The following is a 26633-nucleotide window of genomic DNA, read 5'->3' as shown; positions in this document are numbered from 1 at the left end:
TTGGAAGGATCCATGTGTGATCCAGTCCCAATCCCTGCCAATGCAGGAATCCACAGTTAAACATCCTGCATAAATGGCCATCAAATGTCTGAAAACCTTCCCAGGTAGTCAATTTCACTTTTGAATGATTCTTATTACATGGACATTATCCCTACCATTTTGTCAGAATTTTGTTTCTTGTAATGTCAATCCATTATTTCTAGAGGAACAGAAAACAGGTTTATTCTGTAATAGATATGATAGCCCTTCAACTATTTGAAGATGACTATCCTATCTCCTTTCAATAATTTCTCTTCCAGGTTAAAAATATCCAGTTCCCTCAATCTTTCCTCATAGGTCTTGGTTCCCTTAATTTACCATCTTGCCCTTCTCTGGACATATTCCAGCTTGTTGCTATCCTTCTTAAATTGTGATACCCAGAATTGGACAGAATGCTCTAGATGAGATGTGACCAAATCATAATAGAGTGGCACTATAACTTCCATTAATCTGGATACTATACTTCTGTTCATACAGCCTAGAACTGACCAGTTTTATTTATTTATTTACCACTATATTATACTTTTACTCATGTTTAGCTTGTGGTTTGTTAACAGCCTCAAATCCTTTTCACATATACTACTATCAAACCAAACATTACCCATCCCACATTTGTACATCTCAATTTATCTGCTAAAAGTAGAATCACACACACACACATACATATATATATGTATTTGTCAAAATATGTTTTGCTAGTTTTGTCCCAGTTATTTGAGCTATTTAATTCATCTTGAATCTTGATTCTATATTCTAAGGTATAGTTACCATCTCAGTTTGGTGTCATCTGAAAGTTTGATAAATATATCTTCTTTTACTTCATCCATGTCATTTATAAAGATATTGAGTAGCACTAGTTCCAGGACCTAACCCTGCGCACCCATTTTGTCACTACCCTCCAGGGTGAAAAGCAACCAGTCTTTGGGTTAGGTCTTTCAACCAGCTACAAATCTATTCAATTGTATCACTGTCTAGCCCACATTTCCTCACATTTTCTGCAAGAATCTTGTGGAGAACAAATATCAAAAGCCCAGCTGAAATTAGGATATATTTCATACATATCATCTCCTGATTTACTAAGCTAAGAGAGAGGGAGGGAGGGAGGGAGTCTTCACATCTTTGAAAGTCTTGACAGCACAACTACACAATCTGTATAGTGAGAGCAGAATCCTTAATATAATATGGAGCAAACAAATAACTTGAATAGTGATTCCACTATTTTTTATTCATCATACTGATATACAGTGAATCTTTGTTATTCACTGGGGTTTGGTTCCAGGACCCCAGTGGATAACAAAATCTGTGGATGTTAAATATAATGGCATAGCAAAATGGTGTCCCTTATATAAAGTGGTTTGCTATTTGTAATTTATATTTTTTAAAATATTTTCAAGCTGCAGATGTTTTAATCCATGGATAAGAAATTCATGGATAAGGAGGGCTGACTGTATTAATTCACCATACTGAGATATTATACCATCAACATAAATAATCTAAGCTATGCATATGACAATATGCATCACAGACAATTACTAAGGGAGGTCAAAGGAAGAAGGTGCAAAGATAGGCCTGCAGTGAACATAAAGAAAACAAAAATAATGACCACAGAGGATTTACATAAAATCAACATAGACAATGGGGAAATCAAAATAGTGAAAGGTTTCTTGTTCCTTGGATAAAACGTTGATCAGAACGGAGGCTACAGCCAAAAGATAACAAGACTCGGAATGGAAAAGGCAGTGAAGAAAGAACTAGACAAAGAATCAGACAAAGAACTAGACAAAGATAGACAATCGAGGATTAAAGTTAAAATCACCCTAGCTACAGTATTCCCCTTTACTATCTATGGAAGTGAGAGCTGGGCAGTGAAGAAAGTGGATAAAAAGAAATTCAATTCATATGAGATGTGGTGCTGGAGAAGAGTGCTAAGGATACCATGGACAGCCAAAAAGACAAACAAATGGGTCCTTGAACAGTTCAAGTCTGAAATACTGCTAGAAGCCAAGATGATCAAACTGAGGCTGTTGTACTTTGGCCACATCATGAGAAGGCACAAAAGGTAGAATGTAGTAGAAAGAAAGACGGCATGCCAGATGTCTAGATTCAATCAATGAGGTCACGGGCATGAATTTGGAGGACCTAAGCAATGCAATGGAAGGCAAGGGATCTTGTAAATGGCTTGTCCACAGGGTCACCATGAGTCAAGATTGACTGAAGGGCACTTAACAATAATGAAAGCTGCTTCTGTGTTTTGTGATTTAATTATGAATCTGTTACGTTTTGCTCCCAAAAACTCTACATTTTATTATCAGTATATATTTCTGTATATAGTGGTATAAATTTGTTTCTGCAAATATAAAAATGTACTATTAATATGCCTTCATGGCAATATATTATATGCAGGCTTACCTGTATACAAGATTTCAGATAGATATAAATAATGAAAGGGATATTAATGACATATATTAATTACAGCTATAACATTTCAATTATTTCTGTTTTAAAAGTTTGTTCATTTTAATTGGCTGGTTCTCATCTGATATATATAGAGAGAGAAATGAGTCCAAGTGAAAGTTGCTTGTTTGGAAACTGAACAATGTTTATTTTATACCAGATTCAAAATACCAAACTAGTTTTCATAAAAACTGTGTCTTAAGTCTGGGAAGACACTGTGACTTTGTTTATGGCCCTTCCAGCTTGTCCATATACATGAAAGCATGCTTTGGTATTACAGATGAACCAGTTCACTATGTATCTTTCATATTATTATTTTGATCCCAATTTCAAAAGTAAATTTATTTTAATTTTATTAATGTTTTAAGCAATGTATCCAAACTTATTATTAAATGAAAACTATAGTCATTAATTTTCAATACCAAGATGTGTTGTTTGAGATGGTGGATTGCAGATTATGAATTGTACAAAGTGAGAAGGTGGTCCTATTCATTGGAATTGTATTTGTGAAATTGAATCAGCAAAGAGAAGGTGGTTCAATAAAATTTATTACCATCTGCCTCATATCTACAATTCTATAGTTCCTGAAAGATAAATCTGAACAGCATGACTTGCACTTTCTATTAAATCACCATTTGAAGTCTTGTTACCCTTTTACACAGTTTGAGTGTGGATATATATACATGACGTGCTGTTATCTTTCTTTCTCCCATTCAATTTTCCAGCTGCGTGCCCAGTTCTGTGCAGTGGCAATGGACAATACACCAAAGGAGCCTGTTTGTGCTACAGTGGCTGGAAAGGGCCAGAGTGTGATGTACCCATCAGCCAGTGTATTGATCCTTCATGCGGGGGCCATGGTTCTTGCATTGAAGGGAACTGTGTCTGCTCTGTTGGCTACAAAGGAGAAAACTGTGAGGAAGGTAAATGTTACAATAGAAACTATATTTTTGCAGCTTGTATTGAGTAAAGGGGGTGAGAGGACAAAAGGAAAAACTCCACAATGCCATGGTATACAACAAATATAATAGTACTGGACAAGAAGCTTAGGAATTCAGTGCTTCCAGTATTATTGGCTGGTGGACCTTTTGTTTACTCTGTGGGGGGTTTTCCCACATACTTAAGGTCCTAATAATTCTACCAACTGAAGAATAATATACCACAGGTAAATCTGAGTAATTCTTTTGTTGAAGAGTCCAAATCCATCTTTTCTTTCTTTTTGTGTATGGATTATATTTATTGAACATTTTTAAAATGAAAAATGTAGAACAAAACAAATAAAAAAGATGGTATACAAAATGCTGTAATTGGAAACCCATAAAAGCAAACACTTCAGTCATAATTAATTCCGAAAAAAAGAGGAACAGAATTTGAAAGACTACAAGTATCCATGTCACTTAGTGGCCTCATGTAGGGTAAATTATTCTTGTTACGTGCAATCACATTGAATTAAAGGAAAGTAGATGGTACACAGAAAGGACGGCAATTTAATGAATTCTAAAAAGCACTTTCTATTGAACATTTAAGTAGCTTTGAGGTTTTTTTGCAGAGAAGTGAGGTGGAGGGGCAGGGAAAGGAAAAAGAAAAAGAAAAGTTTTAACTATTGAAATTGAACATGACCAAATATGGCCAGCAATAAAGCATTTAATGATTTCCGTATTCAGTTAATTTTTGTGCAGTGTGCTGTGCCATAAATAGGAGAATTCTCCTTTAATATTGCATTCAGGAGTATATATTTTTGTTTTTATTCCAGAAAAAAGGATGCTACACTCAAAGCAATCAAAATAGTCATTTGCCTGTAGAATATATATATCCCATTGTCATCAAATGTCCCATATTGTTCTACTTTCTTATTAAATGTGCAAACAGGAAGTGCATCTTGTAGTACAGACATTGTTTTCTCATTAAGTATCATTTCCTCAAAGGAGAGAAAAAATATCTTGACATGGCTAAAGGACATTACACACAGACCAAAAGGCCCATGTTTGCCCTATCTTGGTGCCATCCTGTTTAGATGGTGCAGGTCTACAGCTCTGGACTGGGGATGGACAGATCACTCTAGCAGATCCAGCCTGACCCCAGTCCAACAGACCCTTAACCTGTTTTTTTTTAATGGCTCTTTGCAGTGGACTTTCCCAGAAACTCCACCACAACAGCCAGTAGGCAAGATGGCCATGTGCCCCCTTAGCTGCCACTACCACTGATCAACTTGTAGGTCCCAGTCACAACCTGTTATGTAGGAAGGGGTTGGCTGGCCATGTGGGTGAAGCCAGGAACCTCGTTTCCACTCTTACATGCAAAAGCATTTTTGAGGTCAGATAACAAGGCCAGCTTCCATTCACCTGATGTCAGTAATCAGCTGAACAAATTGAATCATAATCCAGATAGGACAGAAGTGGTTCTGGCATGTTGGAAATAACCTCAGGCAGTAGTGATTCAGCCTGGGCTGGTTAGAATTATATTCACCCTGAAGACAAAAGTTTGTAATTTGTGAATGTTCATGGATTCAGTGCTGGATGCCCAGGTTTTGGTTGTGGTTAGGAATATGCTAGCAAAGCCTCATATTTCTGTTCCTGGTGATGTCAGGTCTGGGCAGATGTCTTACTTCCATCTGATCTGTATTACTAAGAAATGCCTTTGAAACAGGCATGGAAACATTGGCTGGTCCACAATGCAGCCAGAGTACTGCCTGGGGCCAGTTTTAGAGAATGATCAGGGTTCAACGCCCTTACTAGCCCCTCTAGGTAAGCTAAAGGGTCATCAACAATCCTGCAAGATAGTACCTCCACCAATCCTTGTCCAATTCAGCCTGCATCAGGGAAAACATTGACCTCACAAGACTTCCTTGTGGCTTCTTGACAACGAGGGCAAAAACATATTATCCTTTGTTTCCAAGAGTCCCAAACCAAAAGAATAATAAAAAATTCAGTAGAATAACCAGCCAGCCAGACACTGGATTTAGAACTAGGCTTCTTTTAATAACACACACACACACACACATACATACACACACACACACACACACCAAATTATATAGAGATATATTTACTAACAAAATAAAGAAACAGAGAACACGGTGCTAAGAGACCAATGTGGAAAACATAAAGAACTAGAGAACAGAAAACAATTCAGGAATCTATACAACAGGCAAAAATATGAATGTTAAATATTCTAGCTGTTGTACATAGAAGATGCATATGCATGGACTTTCTAGCAAAGATTTGTCCACATAATATCCATAATGCCTTTTCCATCTCCAAAACTACATGATATACTCCTCCTGCTTTTTAGTTATAAAATACTCAGATTTGGACTACCAGCTATCTAGGGGTAGGGGGATAGGGGGAGGAGAAAATAAAGTGTCTCTCCCAGCCCTATCCCTTGTAACACACTATCTAGAAGCATTCAGACAGTAGAAAAGGACTGTAGACTTTGGTTTCAGATCCTTCTTGTACACTATTCATATCCTGACTCTTCTTTTACACAAGCTGATGGAATATAAATGGCTGTCATATTATGTTCTCCCATGGATGATATACAGAGACAGTATCTGACCTAAACCTCACTGAAGTCAATAGCTTAACATATTACCTAAGTTGTTAATATCCAGAGTGGATTGTGGTATATTTATGCTTGTGTATGTGTGTGTTTATAGACAGAGAAAAGGAAAGTGATAAATTGATGATGGCCACCTCATTGCATAAAGTGCCTGCAAATATCTATCATTATATTGTTGTTATGTGGATTACAGTGCATGGTACATAATAATTTTAGGTTTAGGAAAGTAAGTGGTAGCTTTTTGTGTTTGACATAAGTACTCTTATACTTACAACTGAATGCATAAAATAAAATAAGGAACTCTTTTGAGCAAGCATGACTACCCCACCACCTTGATACCAATGTGTACATTGACCCTGCCCACAACTAATGCATGTTCGGCATCAGTATAAAGGGCCTACAAGTGTACACATGTACACACATAGAGCTCCATGGGGATGAGATCCCTGGGGAGACTTCTGCATGTGCATCCCATATACACGTAACCCCACACTTTGGCCCTATTCACATGATGAAAATAATCCAAGTAGAATCAGAGGTGGTTTTTTTTTGGGGGGGGGGGGTACCAAAAAATCCACTTAACCCAGGGTATTCGACACCAAGTCTTTCCCCAGATTTTGATAAAAGATTCACATTGTCATCAGTGTGAATAACATTGTGAGCAGGCCCAGATTAAACTAAGCATATCTTGAATGGACATCGAATACATTAACATCGTTGACTCATTGGGGGGGGGGGGGCTCTGCCTGACCTTCTTTACAAGGAGACACTCCTCCTCTTTCCCTACACACCCATTACTACGGGTAGCTATCATGGGCTTCCCAAGAGGAAAGCGGCATTCCCACTCAGACCATGGAGGATGAGCCCAGGACCAGCAATGGGGGAAACACCCCCTTCCTCAGCCACCAGCTCCTGGTAAAATCCAGAACAGATGTGGATGGATGCCATTTCAAAGTATGAATAACAAAACTGGAATGCATGAGTAAGACTATTTACATTGTTCCACAAGAAAAATGACATATGAATGACGCACTAGATGTAGCATCTAGTCAATGGGCTTATCTTGTTTATCCCTAATAGCCCCTTTATGCATTCATTCTGAATATTAAGCTGCAATTTCTATCATTGTTCACCACTGGCCATGCTAACTCAGGTTGATGGGAGTTGCAAGCCAATAACATCTGGAAGACAACCAGTTAACACTCTTTGCTATAGACATTTATAGATAGTATGCCCAGGCATACGTATGTAAACATTTTACTTCTGCTTTACAAGGTTACCTTAATGTCCTTCCTTCAAACTAGTTTCACCTCAAAGTTATCACAGTCCACAAAAGAAATACCATAAGTTTCATGAGACAGTGTAGTACATTAATGAGGTACTATTCTTATTAAAGATTGTGTGATCACTAAAGTCTGACCTCTAAAAATGTGTATGTTCAGAAAGAGTGAATAAATGATTTAATCAGAATCATGGAAGGATGAGGGATTTGAAAGATAAATGGATTTTAGAAAGCAAGGTGTTTTACCGATAAACATGGAAGGTGAAGAAACATGACAAGTAAGGTTAAAATAACCTTTTGCATGCATCATTTGGTAAAATAAAATTCCATAGTATTGGCACTGGTTCTTTAATATGCTTTCTTTTTACAAATATTGTACACAGTTCTCCAACAATATCATGAATGTGGTGTTGTATAAAATTAATGGTTAGGCAGTTTCTTGACAGTTTAAAAAAGTTATTCATTTCTATTTAAGGACTTAATACTACAGTAGAACAAATAAACAACTGAGGTTTTTTTTTATTATTTTAAGTTAAAATCTTCTCTATTGATTTGTGTTTCTCAAAAGAATGGTCCAGGTTGATTCATATGCTACTTTCCAGCTAGGAAATGGAATTAGATACTGTAGGTCAGCATTTTTCTTTCCTGTTAGCTTTTTATTTCAGATATTCATCATAGTCATATCGTTCAAACAATTTACCTGAAATGGCCATGGCATTAAAATCGATATTTGTGATCTACAATTTTGCTGCATAAACACAGTTGCTCTATTAAATTTGCACACAAAAAAGGGACTAGCTAACTTGTCAAGCTTCATTCATTGCAATTTGGGGTAGAAAGTGAGTGGAATTAACAAATTAGGTTAGGTTAACATTCACTTTTCTTGTCACTTTTGTGATCAAGCAATTAACTTTTTACATCTAATTCCTAGTCCAGGGGGGATCACAGAACACATTGTTACAGTAGGGGGGTCCTTGCCCTTTGTTTTGTCCTTGGGGGAATACATTATATACAATTTTAATTTTTTCCGCATTTTCTTTGCACTCTATCAAGTTACATCTGAAGACTCATAGAATGATAGAGCTGTAAGACACCACAAGGGCCTCCAGTCCAACCCCTGCCTTGCAGGACTACATAATCAAAGCACTCCTAACAGTTGGCCATCCAGTCTCTGTTTAAAAACCTCTAAAGAAGGAAACTCCACCACATTCCCAAGGTAGCATATTCCACTGTCAGACAGCTCTTACCATCAGGAAGTTCTTTCTAATGTTTAGGTGGAATCTATTTTCCTGTAGTTTGAATCCATTGTGTCCTAGTCTCTGGGACAGCAGAAGATAAACTTGTTCCATCCTTAATATGAAATCTCTTCAAATATTTAAACATGGCTGTCATGTTTAAACATTCCCTTCCTGAGGATAAATATATCCAGCTCCCTAAAATGCTTCTCATAGGGCATGGTTTCCAGACCTTTCACCATTTTGGTTGCCCTCCTCTGGACATATTCTAGTTTGTCAGTATTCCTCTTAAATTGTGGTACCCAGAACTGGACACAGTATTCCAGACCAAAGCAGAATAGAGTAGTATTATTATTTTCCTTGATCTAGACACAATACTCCTATTGATATAGCCTAGGATCATGTTGGCTTTTTTATTTGCTACATCATCCTATTGGAGAAGGAGATAGGAATCTATGAAACTTTATGCTGGAATAAAATGGTTATTCTTAAAGATGCCACATGATTTCTTCCTACTTATATACAGTTTTAAATATGAGATGCTCCATCTACAGATCCTCTGTAAATAACAGTAGACAATAATGTCCAAAATCCACAAAACAATGATACCTTTATTGGTCCAACCAAAATGCATAAAATATATGTCACAAGCTTTCCAAGCTCCACTGGCTTCTTCATCAGGCAAAGGTGTTAAAAACAATACAGGAGGGGAAAAATGATGATGTTAGTCACTGGTCTGCATTTTGTCAAGATGGTGGTGGCTTTGTTCTGAGTCTGGAGGCATATCTATGCAGGCCGGTCATTCCTCCTGGCAATGTGGTACTGGGAGACAAAACATTTTAAAGTCCACTAAATTTAAATTCCATTAGCAAAAGAAAAAGGTACTTCCTAGAAGATCCAGGATGTCTCAATCCTTTGTCAGGCCACAAATCCCTTTATTAGCAGAGAACACTGAATCTCTCAAAAAGCCACCATGCTTTAGTGTTAGCTAAAATGTTTTTATATAGTTAGCCTGTTTTACCTTACAGCACTGGGAGTTTTACTAATTGAGAAGCATGTAGGTTTTTTTGAGAGTAGCCTATAGCCAGAACTCTTGGAGGTTTCTCACTCATTGGGTTATCATAAGTCAAAGTTGGCTTGAAAGTAGATAACAAGAAAAACAAAACAGAAATCCTGAAAATGGAACTTGACAGATGTTCTTAGCTACAATTTAGCAATAATGTCAGTTGTCCACAGACTCAAGAATTCCTGAGAATCCATTCCCCAAAGTATCTCATTGGAAGTCATTGGTTCCTGACTCATTTTTCACTTTTTATGGCTCTATCTGAAGTAACCCCTATGAAGGATCCCCAACAGATGCAGATGGCAGCCTATGGAGTTTATCACACTAGGGAGATCCCGAAGAAAAATGGGATTTAAACTAGATATAAATTTTAAAAACCTGCAGATGCCTGAAGTTTATCAGACGACGTTGCTGTTAAAGTGAAATAACACGAAGTTAAACTGAACGTAAAGTGGAGAAAACAGACACCTTTTTACTTTCAGAACTTCCCAAAAGGAAAAAGTTGCCTGTTTTCTCCACTTTACATTCGGTTTAACTTCACATTATTTCACTTGGGGGGGTCATTTTGTATGATAAATTTCCCACATTTGCACATTTTCTTTAAATCTAAATCTCTTTTAAATCCTGTTTTTCTTTGGGGTCTCCCTAATATGTCATGTCAGCTTAAATCAATAGGCAGAAAGTATTAGCATGAGTTATTCTATATAAATGAATAAGAGAGAACCACTTTCTGTTTTTGAGACTGATGTGTTATCCAGGAGTAAAATGTAATAGCTCCCCTTTACAGACATTAAAAGTGGTGAAGAAAGAAGAAATGTTTTCCATGCTTACTTTCCAGATTTGTATATATTTAAGAAGATATCTGATATAAAAATGCTAATGTATGTCAGAAATCTTGGTTCAGCTGACACTTGTTGGAAAGAAGTGGGGGGAAAGATTCATGGTGGGGTATTTGAAGCTTTAAAGTTCTTTAATCCAAATTTAATCTGAGTGCACCATGGTACCTACAGAGAGCCCCGATGGTGCCCACAAGACCTCTGTCCAGTCCAAGACTTTAAAAACAGGCATTTTTACTAGTCACCAGGGGGTGCTACGAAGTGAACTGCAAACCAAGACTCTTGCTGTCTGCTGTTTTTGTTGCCTTTACAATTCTTCTAAGGAATTCCTCTGTATGAGCTGAGTCATATTCTTGGGAAATTAAGATGATAGGTTTTTAGAGTCTTGGCCAGCACTTCAGTCTGTAGTCTGCTAGACTGAAAAATAAATATGAGCAGCAAATGGGACTGCTGGTGGGAGAAAGAAGGTGGGAGAAAAAAGGATAGCCTCAAAATCAAGCACCAACCAAAGATAGGAAAGGAAAGTAAACCTAGTGTTGGCTAGGCAGGGAGACGGGAAGGCACAAAGCAAGAGAAACATAGTTAAAAGTTGGATTCAACAGGATCCTCCTCTATTTGCATAATTTTACATTGGGTTCCTCAGTTCCATTCAATTCAGGCTTTTGTTGGCATCTGTAGATCACAAAGTAAAAACCATTGGTCTGGCAATTAAGGCTGTTCCAGTGGCACACAAATTTGATTTGACATGATTTTTACAACAGTTCTCCCCAAACCAACTTATATGTCAAGTCATTTATCCATTGATGTGTTCTGTGAATGAATAGTAGTTTGTTTATATACCATACAGAAATCATGAAGAACCATGTTTTTCTGTTTACAGGGACACTTACTGCCTTTGAAGCATGTTCAGAATGTTCATGTGATTCAGAATATTGTAGTCATACTGTTGACATGGGCTGGTTACAGAAATCAAATTACAACACTTTCATTGGCTATTGTGATGATGATGATGATGATGATGATGATGATGATGATGACGACGACAGCTTACCCTTTTCCCCCCAGGAATTGAAGCAGGGAACAACAATTAACAGATACACCACATCAGTTTAAAACACATCAATTAAAATACACATCAATTTTAAAGGACATGCATACAATTTAAAGGACAAGATACAAACATTTTAAAATGATCCACATTTAAAATTCATCCTTTAAAATTAACAATTTAAAAATCATCTGGGTAAGCCTCCCACAAGAGACTGGTCTTTAATGCTGTTTTGAATTCAGATGGAATATTCAGCTGTCAAATCTCTTCTGGCAGGTCATTCCACAGTCTAGGGATGCCTGAAGAAAAAGCCCTCTGGCTGATAGTTGCTAACCTAGTCCTGGCTGACTGGAGTAAATGTCTGCCAGACGACCTGAGCATATGGGGCAGATTATATGGAAGAAGATGATCCTGTAGGTAACCTGGACCCAAACCATGTAGGGCTTTAAAGGTAATAACCAACACTTTGTATGTTGCCCAGAAACTGGCAGCCAGTGGAGTTAATTTAATATTGGTGTAATGTGATCACTCCTAGATGTTCCAGTAATCAATCTGGCTACCTTGTTTTGAACTAGCTGAAGTTTCCAAACTTGGTACAAAGGTAGCCAATGTACAGTGCATTAAGGAAGTCCAGAGGTTACCAGCACATGCACTACTATCTTTAGGTCCTCCAGCTCTAGGTAGGGGCACTGCCAGGGTATCAGCCAAAGCTGATAATAAGCACTCCTGGCTGTCACATCTGTCTGAGCTGTCATTTGAAGCAATGGATCCAGCAGCACCCCCAAGCTGCCAACACAGTATTTCTAGGGGAGTGTAACCCCATCGAGAATTGGTTCACCTCCAGACCCAGGTTAGGACCTTCAACAGTAAGAACCTCTGTCTTGTCTGGATTCAGCTACAATTTATTTTTCCTTATCCAGCATGTTATCTCCTCTAGGCATTCATTCAAAGTAGACATACTATCCTTAGCTGAGGCTATTTTTGAATACATGGAGAAATATATTTGGGTGTCATCAGCATGCTGATAGCACCCTGCCCCGTGCCTCTGGATGATCTGTCCCAGCCTTCATGTAGATATTGAATAGCATTGGGAATAGAATGGCACCTTTTTTGAGGACGTTCTCTATAGCATGTCATGTCAGATAGAAGTTGCGTTTTCCTCCATCTGTGCTCCAGTCATCATCCTTCCCATTTCAGCTCCCTAAGGTCACCTGTATTCCATGAAGCCCAATTAGTAATGGGTTGGAGATAGGGTTGCCATAATTGTCCACTTTTACCAGGGACAAAATGTGGAACAAATTCAAGACCAAACTGTAGGACAACTGCAGGACAAAACTCAGCCCAAAATGTAGGACATTGAAGAAAAATGGTGGACCTTAAATGTCCTACATTTTGAGCTGAGTTTTGTCCTGCAGTTGCCCTACAGTTTGGTCTTGAATTTGTCCTACATTTTGTCCCTGGTAAAAGTGGACAATTATGGCAGCCCTAGTTGGAGAGGATGTTTGGGAGCGATTGTCAATAGTCCTAGTCAGGTCTTGATCCTATCTATTGACCAGGACTTCAACGCCACCCACTTTCCCTCACATGCTCACTAGCACAGTACCTGGCTGGGAGAGCCTGAGTCCATATGGGTCACTATCATCTCCCAGCGAAGTTTCTGTAAAGTATGCCAGGTCAGCCTCTTCATCTTTGAGGAGATCATAAATTATGTATGATTCATTTTTAACTGACCTGGCGTTACACAGGAGAAAGGTGAGGTTTTGTGTGTGGCTTGGTGACTGGAAGGTAAGATAGGTCTTAAATCTCTCTCTCTCTCTCTCTCTCTCTCTCTCTCTCTCTCTCTTTCCTCTGTAACAACATGTTACTCTAACATCACCATATCTCCCTCTGCCCTGGACAGCTCAGATTGCTGCCTTATTTCCATTACACATCACACTTAATAAACAATATCTAGGTATAACAATTAAGACACAGTAATACAGCTCTAAAATCACAGTGGTTCCCTATTTGTACATATTAGATTTATTGAACGAAGTACTTGGCTAGTCTAGCATAACTTTACTCCCACTAAGATGATGCCTTAAAGCCAGCTCAATAGTACCAGGTTGTGCTTCCATCACTACCCGGTCTTCCAGCTTCCACTCTCACTGCCTGCTGGTTTATTAGTATCATAAAGATAGTACCTACATGTCAGTATCCAGCCTTACACAATTTTGTGTAATGGGATCCAACATTCAACACACAATACAACACAACACAAGACATAACCAGCACAAAATGCTGGTTACTTATGGAAACACCAAATGTTATCAACTTAAATCCCACCTCTCCCCAAAACTGAGATTCAAGTTGGCTTTCAAAAATTAAAACAAACCAAGATAAAAATGCAAACATGCAAAGACATAAATATAAAATTACAGTGTTTTTAAAAATACAGATAAATGATCTGTAGAACTAAAACCATTTAAAAAAAATCCAGCATGAGACCTAGTGTTCAGTACTGGTTTGAGTGTTGGATTAGTACTTCAAGAGACCAGGGTTTCAATCCGCATTCATCTGTGAAAACCCACTGGATGATTTTGGGTAAGTCACACTCTCACACCCTCAGAGGAAGGCAATGACAAATCTCTTCAGGAAAAAAAAAATGGCCAAATTTGCCACAACACACCAATGAATGCCTTGAGAATATTGTTTTGGTGACTTGATTGTTTCGTTCACACAGCAAAATGTCAAAAGATGACAAAAATAAGGACTGGAATATCAGTACTTTAGAGTGGAGGTAGAGAACATGTGGTTTTTCTTATTCTGATGAGCTTCTGTACCATTATTGTCACCAATAGCCAAAATGGCAGGATCTGATGGGGATGACCTTGAAGGGTTATGGCTTCTGTGTCCCTACTTTAGATAAAGGGAAAAAATGATGGCTCTGAAAATGCATATAAAGGGCCAAACAGCACATGTATTTGTTCTGAATCATACTGGCAATAGCATAGATCAAAATTAACAAGAACTATAGATACATTAGAAGAGTGTGAGTATATATACCTAAAATAAGAGGAAGACAAAAGATAACACAGATCAACATTTCTACTTGGAGGCAGTCAGACATATATATAAAAACTATTTCCTGACATCTACTTTGCTTCAGTTTTCAAGGAAAATGATACATTTATAAGAAGATAAAGATAACCAAGGAAGGAAGGAGTACAGGTCAGAGCAGGAAATGAATAGATCATATTTTAATAAATTTAAATCAACATGATGTGATAAAATATAGTTTGAGGTGTTGAAGGGATTAGCTTAAGAAATTGCAAAGCCATTAGCAATTATCTCTGAAAGCTCCTGGAAGTCAGGTTGGAGAGGAAGAACCAGAAATTATAGATCAGTTTGCCTTAGTTTTGTAATAGGTAAGTCAGTAAAATAAATGATGATAATCAGTTTGGGTACAGTTGGCGAAAAAGTGGATAGTTGTTAGCAATCAATATATATAATTAAACTAGCTGTAATAATTAACTAGTTTTGGGAGATCTATAAGCCTGTTAAGAAACTGATAGTTCTCTTAGTCATGATCCAAACATAATGGGTTGATGTATGATACTATGGATCATTCTTCCTCTTTTTATTATTCATAAAGTAGCTGGTATTTGGGACAAGCAACATGCATGTAGTCAGCTTTCAAGATTTCAGTTCAGTTCAGTACAAGAGGAAGTGTGACAAGGTAATTTAAGGACTCTGGAAAACCAGGGATTGAATCCTTCCTGGTGAACCATGGAAACCTTAAGCAGATATACCTCTCTCAGCCATAGTAGAAGTTAATGCAGTCAATGAAATTAACTGCAACCTCTGCTAAATAAACCTTGCCAAGAAAATGCTAGAATAAGGGGACCATAAAGGCAAAACAAGATTCTGTACATTACAATTTAGGTAATGATTTTATTAGGAATGGGAAGAATATTCCAAAATGTATATTTTTAAATGGTTGAAATGCGTGGGTTTTTTAGTGTAAAGAAATCCTGACAAGGAGAATTCTGGACTGATGAGAATCTTTGCAGTTTGGGACGTGTTCTGTGCAAAATCCATAGGTGGTTGTTTTGCACAGAAAGCAGCATTTGTTGTGCAGGAAGCAGCATTTTCCGTGCAGAAAATGATATTTATACCCCATAATATTATTTTCTGCACAGAAAAGGCTATTTCCTGAACAGGAAATTGTGGGTTCTGGGCCAGATTTGCATAGAAAACAGCATTTTCTGTGCAGGAAAAGATATTTCTACACAGCAGTATTATTTGAAATAGAATAGCTGTGTGGTTTTTAAAGGATCTTCTTAGAGTGGGTAGAGAGTTGCTAAAATTACTCACTGCTTCCTTCAGTGAGAAGGTTGGTGAAGAATTAAATCCCTGGATTTTATTATGAAATGATTATGAAATATTTGGTTTCAAATTGATTTTCTTCTGAGCTGAAAATTGTTGGCATTTGTATGTTGTTTAAAAGTTGGTTAAAAACAAAACCTTTAAGACATTCCAACTTCATTGCATGCTGCTCTTGGAATTTCTCTGGGGACTGTTTAAGCCACTCCTTATAAAGGCATCCCAGTAATCGCTTACTGCTAGCTGGCAGGCTAGTTCCTTCAGATTTACCATATGGATTAAATTCATCATAAAACATACTGCAGATTACTAGCTGCCATCTGTTGAGAGAACAGTAGAAAAATGTATCAGCGGCAAGAAATGTGGGTAGAATTTCCCCCCACGTTTCTAATCTGTACTGACTTGACTTCATAAAAAGTTGTTATTCCCCCTCTTACAGAATGGGCTCAGGGGTCATGTCCACTTTGCCAGGACTACTAGATGATGAAGCAGGTTCTGAGATGGGGAGAAGAAGGAGGTGGAGTCAAGAATAGTGAGGAGGTAGGAGAGAAACAACATCCGTAGCATTCTGGTGGCAGGTAGCAAGTAGTTGAATCCCCCAATCTGATAGCCTGGGAGGAAAGGAGACACTCCACCTGTGATGATCAAAGATGAGTCCTTCTTGTGAACAGACCTTGGGATATTCCCTTTTGCAAAAGGAGTTGTTACTTTTATTCACTACATTTTTAAAAGTCTCTTGCTTGCATTATGTATTAGTTTTTTAAAAGCACCCTGCTATATTACTTCTTGCCTTCCATTGATTTGGGGTGGGTAGGATAGAGGGAAATTATATAAAACAGTACAAAAGTGGGCTAAAGTATCATTTTTGCCCCATGCAGGAGATCCATTACTAATTATTATGTTACTTTCAAGGACAACATCTCACTACCTTCCAAGGTAAGGTATGGCAGGACACATAATTACTTGTTATGTGTGACTTCCAACATCTGGCTATGAGTAAAGGCATGGTTAAAACCAAGGGCCTATTTATGAGTGAGAGAAAGAACTATGCACTGCACACACAGCTTTCAATTTTCAACAACCTGCCCTTTCTCCCTTTCTAAATTATACCCAAACCCATATATTTGGCATGTGGTCCACTCATTCAACCAAGCATCAAATTAATAGTTCTGGTTATAAAAGTAATTGAAAAGGTCCAAAAGAGTGGAGGGGTCTGGCACACATCAGACAAGGATGTTAAAGAGAGATGTGGGACTAACAGCCTACAATCCTTCTATACAGAAGCTGCCGGCCAGATAAATAACTGCTGACCTGTCAAGTACTCACAAAGAGGACTTTAACCTTGGTTCCGATATTTACAAGATACTATCAAAGTGCTCTTATATATACATCCCCTCTTGGGGTTTTGAGTCCTTCCCCCTCCTGGGACGTCATCCAGTTTCCTTTCACTTGACAGCTGTGACTCTGCAATATTGAAGCCTGCTGGTTTCACCTTCAGCCCCTCTGTCATCAGCTTCCTGTGACTCAAGACTCTCCAAATATTGAATCATCATGTCTGCCACCTTTGTCCCAGTTCCAGGCTATAAACACATCTCTGACATTATTCTGCCTAGAGTGCTCTGTACTCTGACACGGCCTGCAGCTGCCTCCATCTTTGCCATATTGGAGCCATGGCAACCGCATGCCATGGCCCCAATCTGATGTTTCCAGGGTGCAAAAAGGACCCACAAAAAGCATCATGTGGATGCAGTGCCACAGGAGCGCATGTGGTGCGGTATGCAGCGTCACACCACCATGGGGGCGAAGTTGGGGCATGTGTCGTATGGATGCCACACTCCAACTCCACACTCATGCCAGCCTTAATGGCTGGTCTGCACTGCCCTTACTTGGCTAAAAGGACAAATGTACTAACATGGGAAGAAATATTCCTGTTATTTTCCATATACCACCACTTAATTCTTAACTAAGAAGATTCTTTTGTTATTTCACACATGTGATTAACATTAAAACTATAATTTTAAAAACTGGGTGTTATTTGGTCGCTTTTACTGGACAATGTAATCTGTTGGCAGTTCATAGCAGACATAACCTAGAAAACGTGTTTTAGTTGGTTTGGGTTTCATTAGTTTTTTAAAACTGTATTTTCTGTATCCTTTGTCCTCTTGAAATTTCATCTATTTTTCATCCAAGACGCTAGCAGGGAGTGTGCAAAACCCCCAAAGGCTAGTTTTTAACTGAACCTCCAAGGACCTGTGCAGTCAATAATGTAGCCCACTTTTAAAAGAGAATATTAAATAGTTTCTTAAGTAATTAAAAGACCAGCTTAAAGGAAAGGAAGAACAATTATAGTCTCTTGGCACATAGGATGCTAAGCATGCTTATTAAGCAGTAGCCATAAACACCCACATTTTTCTTCTCATCAGCTGCTTCACAGAACCATATTCCCACATTATTTTTTGAAGAAGTTTGAGAAGTACTAGAGTATTATATGAAGACAGTTATTGAATGAATCTTATGAACATGGACCTGAATGCTATACAGCCCAGCTGCACCAATTTGGTTTCTGAGCATTCTCAGGTGTGTCTCTTTATCATGGGAAACTAGAAATACAATACAAAACAATAAAAACATGTATTTTTTTAAAGTATGCATTTCATAAATATAGCATCACTCATATATAATCATTTTGTGCATCATAAGGAACTCTATCAAGATGTTTCTGTTCATGGTATTTGAAAAAAAACAACAGTATAACATTCCAATTAAGGTGGTTTTATTCCCTATCCTGCTTTGAAAACATTCATTAATGGTACTATAAACTGTTGCATTACCTCTCTTTCATGAGATTTTTTTTAGCAACCCAGAGTGAATTTCTGAGATTCCTGTTTTCCTAAGATTCTTATGAATGCATACACTGAGATTCTTTTAAAATAATGGGATAAATCAAGTGTGATAGCGGCAGTAGCATTTTACATGTTCAGCAGCCCTGAACTGCAGTTCTCTGGCCTGAAACAGTGCTGCAGAGCATTTCCCAGCTCACCAGTGATGGTTTAAGGATAAAGGAGTTTGGAGGGGAAAGGATGGCTGCAGGAGGGAGGGTGGATCCCCCACATACTTCCCATGATCAGCCTCTGCAAGCACAGTAGCTGTGTTGAATTTTGGGGAAATATTTTTGCTTTTGTAATACTGTCATCCCACTGTTTTTGACAAATTATATTGTCCCATATGTCATATATTACAGGCAATACTGGGCCCAGTGGAACTGTTTGTTGTTGTTGTTGTTGTTGTTGTTGTTGTTGTGTTTTCAAGTGGTCTCCAACATATGGCAACCCCAAGGCAAACCTGTTGTGGGATTTTCTTGGCAAGATTTATTCAGAGGAGGTTTACCATTTCCTTCCCCTGAGGTTGAGAGCATATTATTTGCCCAAGGTCACTCAGTGGGTTTCATGACTGAGTGGAGAATCGAACTCTGGTCTCCAGGGTTGTCATCCAACACTTAAACCACTACATCACATTGGCTCTCGAGTGGAATTGTCTTCTCTCTTAATTATGGAGGGTTTCTTGAAATGACTGAAAAATTACTTTCTTACTGTTATGTCCATCAGTGTTTGGTGTATGATATTAACAATGAGAGGCTCTCAAGAAAGAGACTCTTAAATACCCTAAAGGTTCCAGATTCTGTCTGATGTTGGAAGCTAAGAAGGGTCAGCTCTGTTTAGCACTTGGATAGGAGACTGACAACATATACCAGGTATTGTAGGCTATATTTCATGAAAAGGAACTGGAAAAACCACTGCTGAATATTCCTTACCTAAGAAAACCCTATGAAATTCATGATTTCACCATAAAACGACAGGTGATATGAAAACATATACACAACACACATGTAGTCTTTTTCGGCATAAAAAGAAAAAGGGAATCCTATAGCACCTTTGAAGCTAACTTAGAAAAATACAATTCTGTCATAAGATTTTATGACATCCATTCAAGTGCATCTGAAGATAGTTCGTCGTTTCCAATACAGGGGTGGAAAACTGTGAAAGGTAAGGAGGAGTCAGAGTCCCCAAAGTCCACCCCTGCTCTAATACAACTATGTCCAGCATTAGTCTGCAAAACATTATAATGTTTTGCACAAGCAAGCAGAGGCCCACAGGTGCGTTACAGACCGTCCAAAACAGGCAGTCTCATGCCGCCGCTGGTTGCTCCACGAGGGAGCCGCAGCAGCCAAACTGCGCGGCTCCCTCACGGAGCAAAAAGAAGCCCCAAAATGGTGCTTCTTTCCGCGGCATGGATATGACGCCGTGAGGTACCAATGGCGCACTCGTAGCGTCATATGCACTACATAAAGATGGCGGCCCCCGTGTGGAACGGGCGCTGCCATTTTGTACGGACTCGGTCCGTATTAGGGTTAGGGGCGCCCGGAAGGTACACCACTTTCTAACTCTAATACAGACCCAGTCCGTACTATTACGCCCATTTGTAATGGGCCACAATTACAGATATTTTATCAGTATGCCAAAAAAAAAAAAGATATTTTATCACCTTTGAGACTCACTCTGTGAAATAAGTTGTAGCATAAGCTTTTGATGACTTGGTCTATTATTATAATTGTTGTTATTATTATGCTTTATTTACATAGTGCAATAGATTTACACAGTGCTGTACATACAAACAATAAAATACATAAAAGTAAACCCTCCTATGGTGTACATTCTAAGAAATAATAGCATAATACATATAAATACTACACAACAATACAGGAAGGGGTTCAATAAAATAAGGCAGGCAACAAATTAAAAATGTCAAATAACAAATAATACTCATTTTAGGTCTACTTCCTCGGAGGCATGAAGTGAATTGGTGCATAGGAACGATCTTTATAATCAGACCAATAATAGCTTCTGTCTGGTTCCCAGCCTGCACAAACCACAGTCAAAAACTCGCTCCACCATTCATATGGCCATCCACCCCCACTCACCTCAGGCAATGTCTTTCTGCCTGCTTTTGTCCCTCAAAACTACTACAGTTAAAACTGACTATCACCTTATCCCCATCCCCAAAAGTTTTGCATTTCTATGGCTATTCACACAGTCTGATTATAAAGGTCCCTTCTGGGCACCAGTTCATTCTGTACAACTGAAGTAGACCTAGTCTATGATGCCTTTCTTTCAGTTAGCGTCAAAGATGCTACCTTTGCATACTGATATTCCTGACCATCTCAGCTATGTCTCTAGATATGTTATCAACAAAGGTGGTACCCAAGGGTTCAAACAACTGCCCCATTCTTGTCTACTCTTCTAATATTTAAAGAAAAAGTTCAGAAATGTAATGTGGAATGAAAATTTCATTTTTCCACTCACCCACAAATGGTCTTCATAATGTTCTTCCTGCAGCATGATTCTTCTCTGGTGCCACAACTGTTCTGTAGCCACAGAGCATACTTAGCCAAGCACAGAAGAAATGCATGGCAAGCAGGAATGTATAGACAGTGAAAGTGCTTGGTGGCGATTGACAGGAGAAATGAGGTGTGAAGACCAGAGACATGTAAAATAGCTGCTGGGTTAGAACATATCACCCTTTTCGATATCTATGCATGTGTGGAAGCAGGCAGTTGTGAAACTTGTCACAACAAGTTTATTGTGAACACATTTTGTTCTCTTGCTTGACCTCTTCAAAAAGGTCTTCATGCTTTAGTGAGAGTGTTCAGTAACACTCATCCCAGCACAACTCCTTCCCCACTCATTTGCATATAAAAGAGCATCATTGCATTGCATTTTGGAGTCATTTGGAGAGCGAGTACCTTGTCCCTGCCACTTGCCACTCAGCAGTTTGTATATTCAGAATTGTATACTATATATTCTGACTTACCATGAAAACATAAAGGCTACTATTAGGCTTACATCAGAGGTTTAAGAATCTAGAGTGAGAACTGATGTCAGATCAAGAAGAAAATCATGAATGTTCCTTTTTCCAAGTATATGTATGATGCTTTAGAGAATGACATTGTAAAATTTGGATATTTTCATCTGCATAGTTTTTTGTTAAGTAATGGTATAATTATTTTAAAACCTTCTGCAGTAAAATACCAATTATTAGATACTTAGTTACTCTTGCTTGCAAAATTGTTATGTTATTTTTTGGCACTCAAATACCTACAGAACTGGAACTGAATAAAAATTGCTTAAGGATTCCAGAATTTGAAATATTGCATTTCATTCTTTGTTCTCATATAAGCCATCTTTTCTCTTCTCTTCTCTTCTCTTCTCTTCTCTTCTCTTCTCTTCTCTTCTCTTCTCTCTCTGTGTTAAAAAATATTCTTAAACATATAACACACTTGATTTTCTAGCTAAACTCAACTTTTAGAATTTCTTACTAAGCGTGACCTTTTATATTTCCAGACTCTCAGAAAAGATAACCTAACTAACAACTGCATGAGTTTGCTCTAGTTCATTGCAGCAGTGCACAACCTGCTGAGCACAGATCCATCAAGTGGTGTCAATTCAGACTGTGCATTTGTGCACTGACCTTTTTCACAGAGTGCTTGTTTTCTTTTCTTTTTCTCTCTCACCCCCACCCATCCTTTTTTTGTAGTTGATTGCTTGGATCCCTCCTGCTCCAACCATGGTGTCTGCATAAATGGAGAATGCCTCTGCAGCCCAGGCTGGGGAGGCTTAAATTGTGAACTACCTCGTGCCCAGTGTCCGGACCAGTGTAGTGGGCATGGCACATACCTCTCTGACACAGGCCTCTGTAACTGCGATCCCAACTGGATGGGTCCTGACTGTTCCGTTGGTAAGAAAAACACCTGATTGGTAGCATTTTTAAAGCCTTCCAGTATGTGGCTAGTGCATGGTCTTTTGCTACTAAGTCAAGATAACACAAATCAGTAATTCAGCTATTATATTGAGTGCTGAAGTTAATTCCAGACATCTAAAATCCTTCATACATACTTTCATAGTAATTCTGACTCTGGTCCAAAAGGCTTAGCTTTTTCTTATGCTCTCCATATCTTCACATGTAAAAGACCAAGGTATGGGAACCATTGTTTTTTGTTTGTTTGTTTTAGCTTGAATCTTAGTAGTGATAGTAGTAGTAGCAACAGGAGCAATAATACAAAATCACTAATTTGGTCTTTGTCTTTGTTTAATTTCCTGCCCATTGTGAAATTGGCCAGGATCCAACTCTATGCATTTCCTGATGCAAAAGGCTCCAGCAGCTGATACAGGAGGGGACAGACCATTCATGTCCTTTGTATTTGCTCTGGGTAGATGAGAGCAGAATTTGGTGTGGTGCAGAGAGATGGTAATGGAATAGGAGAAGAATGTCTTGTTTGGGACACACAGGGGCTTTGCGGGGAAGGGAATCACCTCCTCTTAGATCCATTAGAAGAGCTTTTTCTATCAACAGATAAACACAATTGGATCCTGGTTGTTACATATAAGGAAAACTCACGAATGCTTCCCTTTCCAAATGCCAATACGATCCTCGATAGAGAATTTCTTTGTTCTGTCTCTCCCTCTTACCCATCTTCTTCCTCTCCCATTTTGCTTCATCATGTCTTAATCTCAAAAGATATGAGAACAACAATTTAGCTGATATCCACTGATGGCAAATGGGGCAAAAGGTGAGCTGTTTCAATGTACATTTTGAAGGATGCTGATAATATTAATATATAAATTTATACATAGACTTTCCAGCTCAGAGTACCCTCAACATAATATTCAAAGCTGTATTCATCCTCTGAAAGATTATTTATGAACATTCTTGGAAGAAGGCTTGCTTACTCACATTTTACAAATAAGTTGTCTATGATACTGTAAAGTCATAAATCACCCATAAAGTCCAGATTCTGCTAATGCCCGTGACAATGCCGGACAATAACCAGCTCTCTCTTTCTCTCCAGAAGTGTGTTCTGTAGACTGTGGCACTCATGGTGTCTGCATTGGCGGAGCATGTCGCTGTGAAGAGGGCTGGACAGGACTAGCCTGTGACCAACGTGTCTGCCATCCCCGCTGCACCGAGCATGGAACTTGTAAAGATGGGAAATGTGAATGCCGAGAGGGATGGAATGGGGAGCACTGCACCATTGGTAGGCAAACGACAGCCACCGAAACAGGCACATATTGTTTTCTTTTCATAACTTGTAGAAGCATAGTTATTATTGTGAATGGCAAAGGGCTGTCTCTTTATGGGCTCATGTGCTTACAATCATTAGCTTTGCCTCTAAAATCCAAAACATAGGTTTGTGGTGGGTTTTTCTTTTTCTTTTATAATGCCATTTTTAGAAAGAAAGAAAGAAAGAAAGAAAGAAAGAAAGATTTTGAGAGCATTCAGTGAAATCTACCAACAAAAAGGAAACAAGTCTGAGGATGCTAAAAAGATGGTGTTGATTTGCTTTAAAAAAGCATCAGGCCTTTAAGCTCACCATCTTTTTAACATCCTCACACTTGTCTGCGTTTTCTTTGTGGATTTCTCAAACTCAGTGCCAAGTTATATCCTGTATTGATGCAAATGAATGTTCAACAAAACTTTGTGTTTGGCTGTTTATTCCATCTAGGGATAATCACACTAGAGGAGACTTTCAACTAAAGTTAACTAAAGATTTATTTCAATTAACACCCTCCTACTACCACCACACCATACTTCCTGATTCAATGCTACCTGCTTATTAAATATTCCATTCAGAATGCATCACCACAATAGCCATCAAGAACAGGGGTCAAGTTGAGGGGGAACTACCCCCCTGTTGTTACAGAAATAGCTCCCCAGCATTTTCCTGCGTTGTGCTGTGACAGTGGTCATGGTGTTTGCCTATAGACTGAAACAGCATGGGAGGGCCGAGCCAATGCTGCAGCATGCTGGTATACCCTTTCCTAACAGCATGCTGCTCAGTACAGCTTTGGCATCATGTGGAGTACCATGACTAACACAATTGCATCTCCACTGTGATATGTCAGCCAAGAAAGTAATAACAAACATATATTGCTTCAGATGTTTTTGACCGTTTTGAATTTTAAACCTAAGTTACTTAATTTGTCACTTCAAAATGTAGGTCGCACATGGAAAACCCAGATAGCAACTGATAGCGTACCTCTGCTCTGTTCAAAAGAAGTAGGTGATTTCTTCTTCTGCAGAACATCTTTATTTATAAGCCGGGGGGGGGGAGGGGAAATTGTCACACCTACCCAGGAGAACATGCAGTTTAGAGTCAGCATAGATGTTTGCTTTCTAATTCCCTTTGTCATTCATTTAGCTAACTAGTTCTTTTCAAAATGTTTAAGAAATCTTTGAAAAAGAAACTATAGCTTTTTAAGTTTCTTGGTTGGAGAATGGGACATTTTAAAAGGCAAAAGGTGAACTGAAGTTGTGATGGCAACAGAAGACTCTAAAGGGACAGCTCTTTTACCAGTGAATTGTTTTTTGTTCTAAAGCAAAGATCTCTGGATGTGCCGTCAGACATTTGTTTATTTGTTTATTTAAGTTTCTTTTTAAGTCTCTTTGGGTAGCTAAACCTTTTGGGAAATGCTCTTAAATTGGAATGAGAAATACCCTTCAAAATTAATTTCAATCCTACACTTATTTCAAGGTGATGCTGAAGTTTAGAGTATGTTTCTAATGCAGTTTACAAACACTGAAATCAATATTCCCAGGCAGATGTGGGCTGGTTTCCCTGGCCTTGTGCACTTCAGTAGCAGCAGGATCTCTTTTTATTCCTATGGGGGTGAATTCCAAGACCACTTTCATTTTATATCAACTTTGTATCTAGTCAATAACTTTTCCAAAAAGGTTTACCTTCTTCCACTATCTTTGTGTTAATGTCTTTGTTCTTTGAAGTGTTTTCATGTGTTTCTCTGTAACGTATTTGTCTTCAATTGCAGTCCTACAGGCACCTCAGAGTAAGCACCATTGAGTTCAATAGGGTTTAATTCTGAGGAGACCCACATAGGATTTTATTGTTAGTTTGAAATTACTGTGCACACAATAAGATGGATATATATTTGATTTCTCAGATAAGATTTGTGCAAGGTCTTACTTTCTGCCTGAATGGCTAAATTATGAGGAAAATGTTCCCCCTCCTTTTTTTTTTTTACAAGTGAATATAATACCAGCAGCTTTTGAAGTATTATCAGTGTGTATTATCACATGCTTTTCTACAAATAATTTTGCTCTCTGGCAAGAAATGGATTGTGCTTTTAAATAATAGAACTTTAGATCTAGTTACAGAAAGTACTTAGAAGGGCAAATCATTAGATAACATGTTGATCTCATTTTAAAATACAACTGTTCAAGCACTCTTATTCTTAAGAAGGATTTATGGTTCATATAAAATGGCAGCCACATTATTATACTTTCAGAATGATGTTGTCCTGTCTTGTTTTGGGGCTGGAACTTTCAAAAATCTAAATATATTTTTACAATTGACTTGAACTAGACTGCTATTTTTAAAAGAAGGTTAAATTTTAAGCATCTTCAAGTCCCCCTTTCCCCATCGTGCCACTTGAGCTAGAAGATATTACATGCATAAAAATAGACATTTTCATCCCTACCATTTGATGCATGAGGAAACATAAAGTGCATGTGAGATATCTCCAAACATCCCTTTCCTTGCTCCAAAATTTTGTATGGCAGTGGTGATGCCAACAATAGCTCTTTACAACAAGGAGAGCTTGTAAATGTATCCATAGCATGGGAAGATGCCTAGGAAACACAGTCTTCCAGTGGTCATGGTGCTCAGGATGCTTCTTCAACAGTGTTC

General features: G+C 38.3%; 1 protein-coding gene across 7 annotated transcripts in view; it reads left to right on the top strand.

The window, feature by feature from the left end:
- TENM2 (teneurin transmembrane protein 2) overlaps positions 1-26633 on the top strand; it is a 1152237-nt gene that overhangs the window by 990731 nt on the left and 134873 nt on the right. For 5 of the 7 annotated variants that reach the window (XM_089531991.1, XM_089531984.1, XM_089531956.1 and 2 more), the window contains 3 exons: positions 3219-3413; positions 22469-22669; positions 23781-23993. In XM_089531991.1, coding sequence (XP_089388117.1) covers positions 3219-3413; positions 22469-22669; positions 23781-23993 — 609 coding nt within the window. The remainder of the gene's footprint in view (positions 1-3218; positions 3414-22468; positions 22670-23780; positions 23994-26633) is intronic. The other 2 variants (XM_089531975.1, XM_089531966.1) reach the window with 1 other exon arrangement.

This window comes from Sceloporus occidentalis, unplaced genomic scaffold (genome assembly GCF_023333645.1).
Source record: "Sceloporus occidentalis isolate IW3139 unplaced genomic scaffold, rSceOcc1.0.p SCAF_1, whole genome shotgun sequence".
Classification (NCBI taxonomy): Eukaryota; Metazoa; Chordata; class Lepidosauria; order Squamata; family Phrynosomatidae; genus Sceloporus; species Sceloporus occidentalis.
The sequence above is the reverse complement of the archived record's forward strand: the minus strand, read 5'-3'. Positions and strand labels throughout refer to the sequence as shown.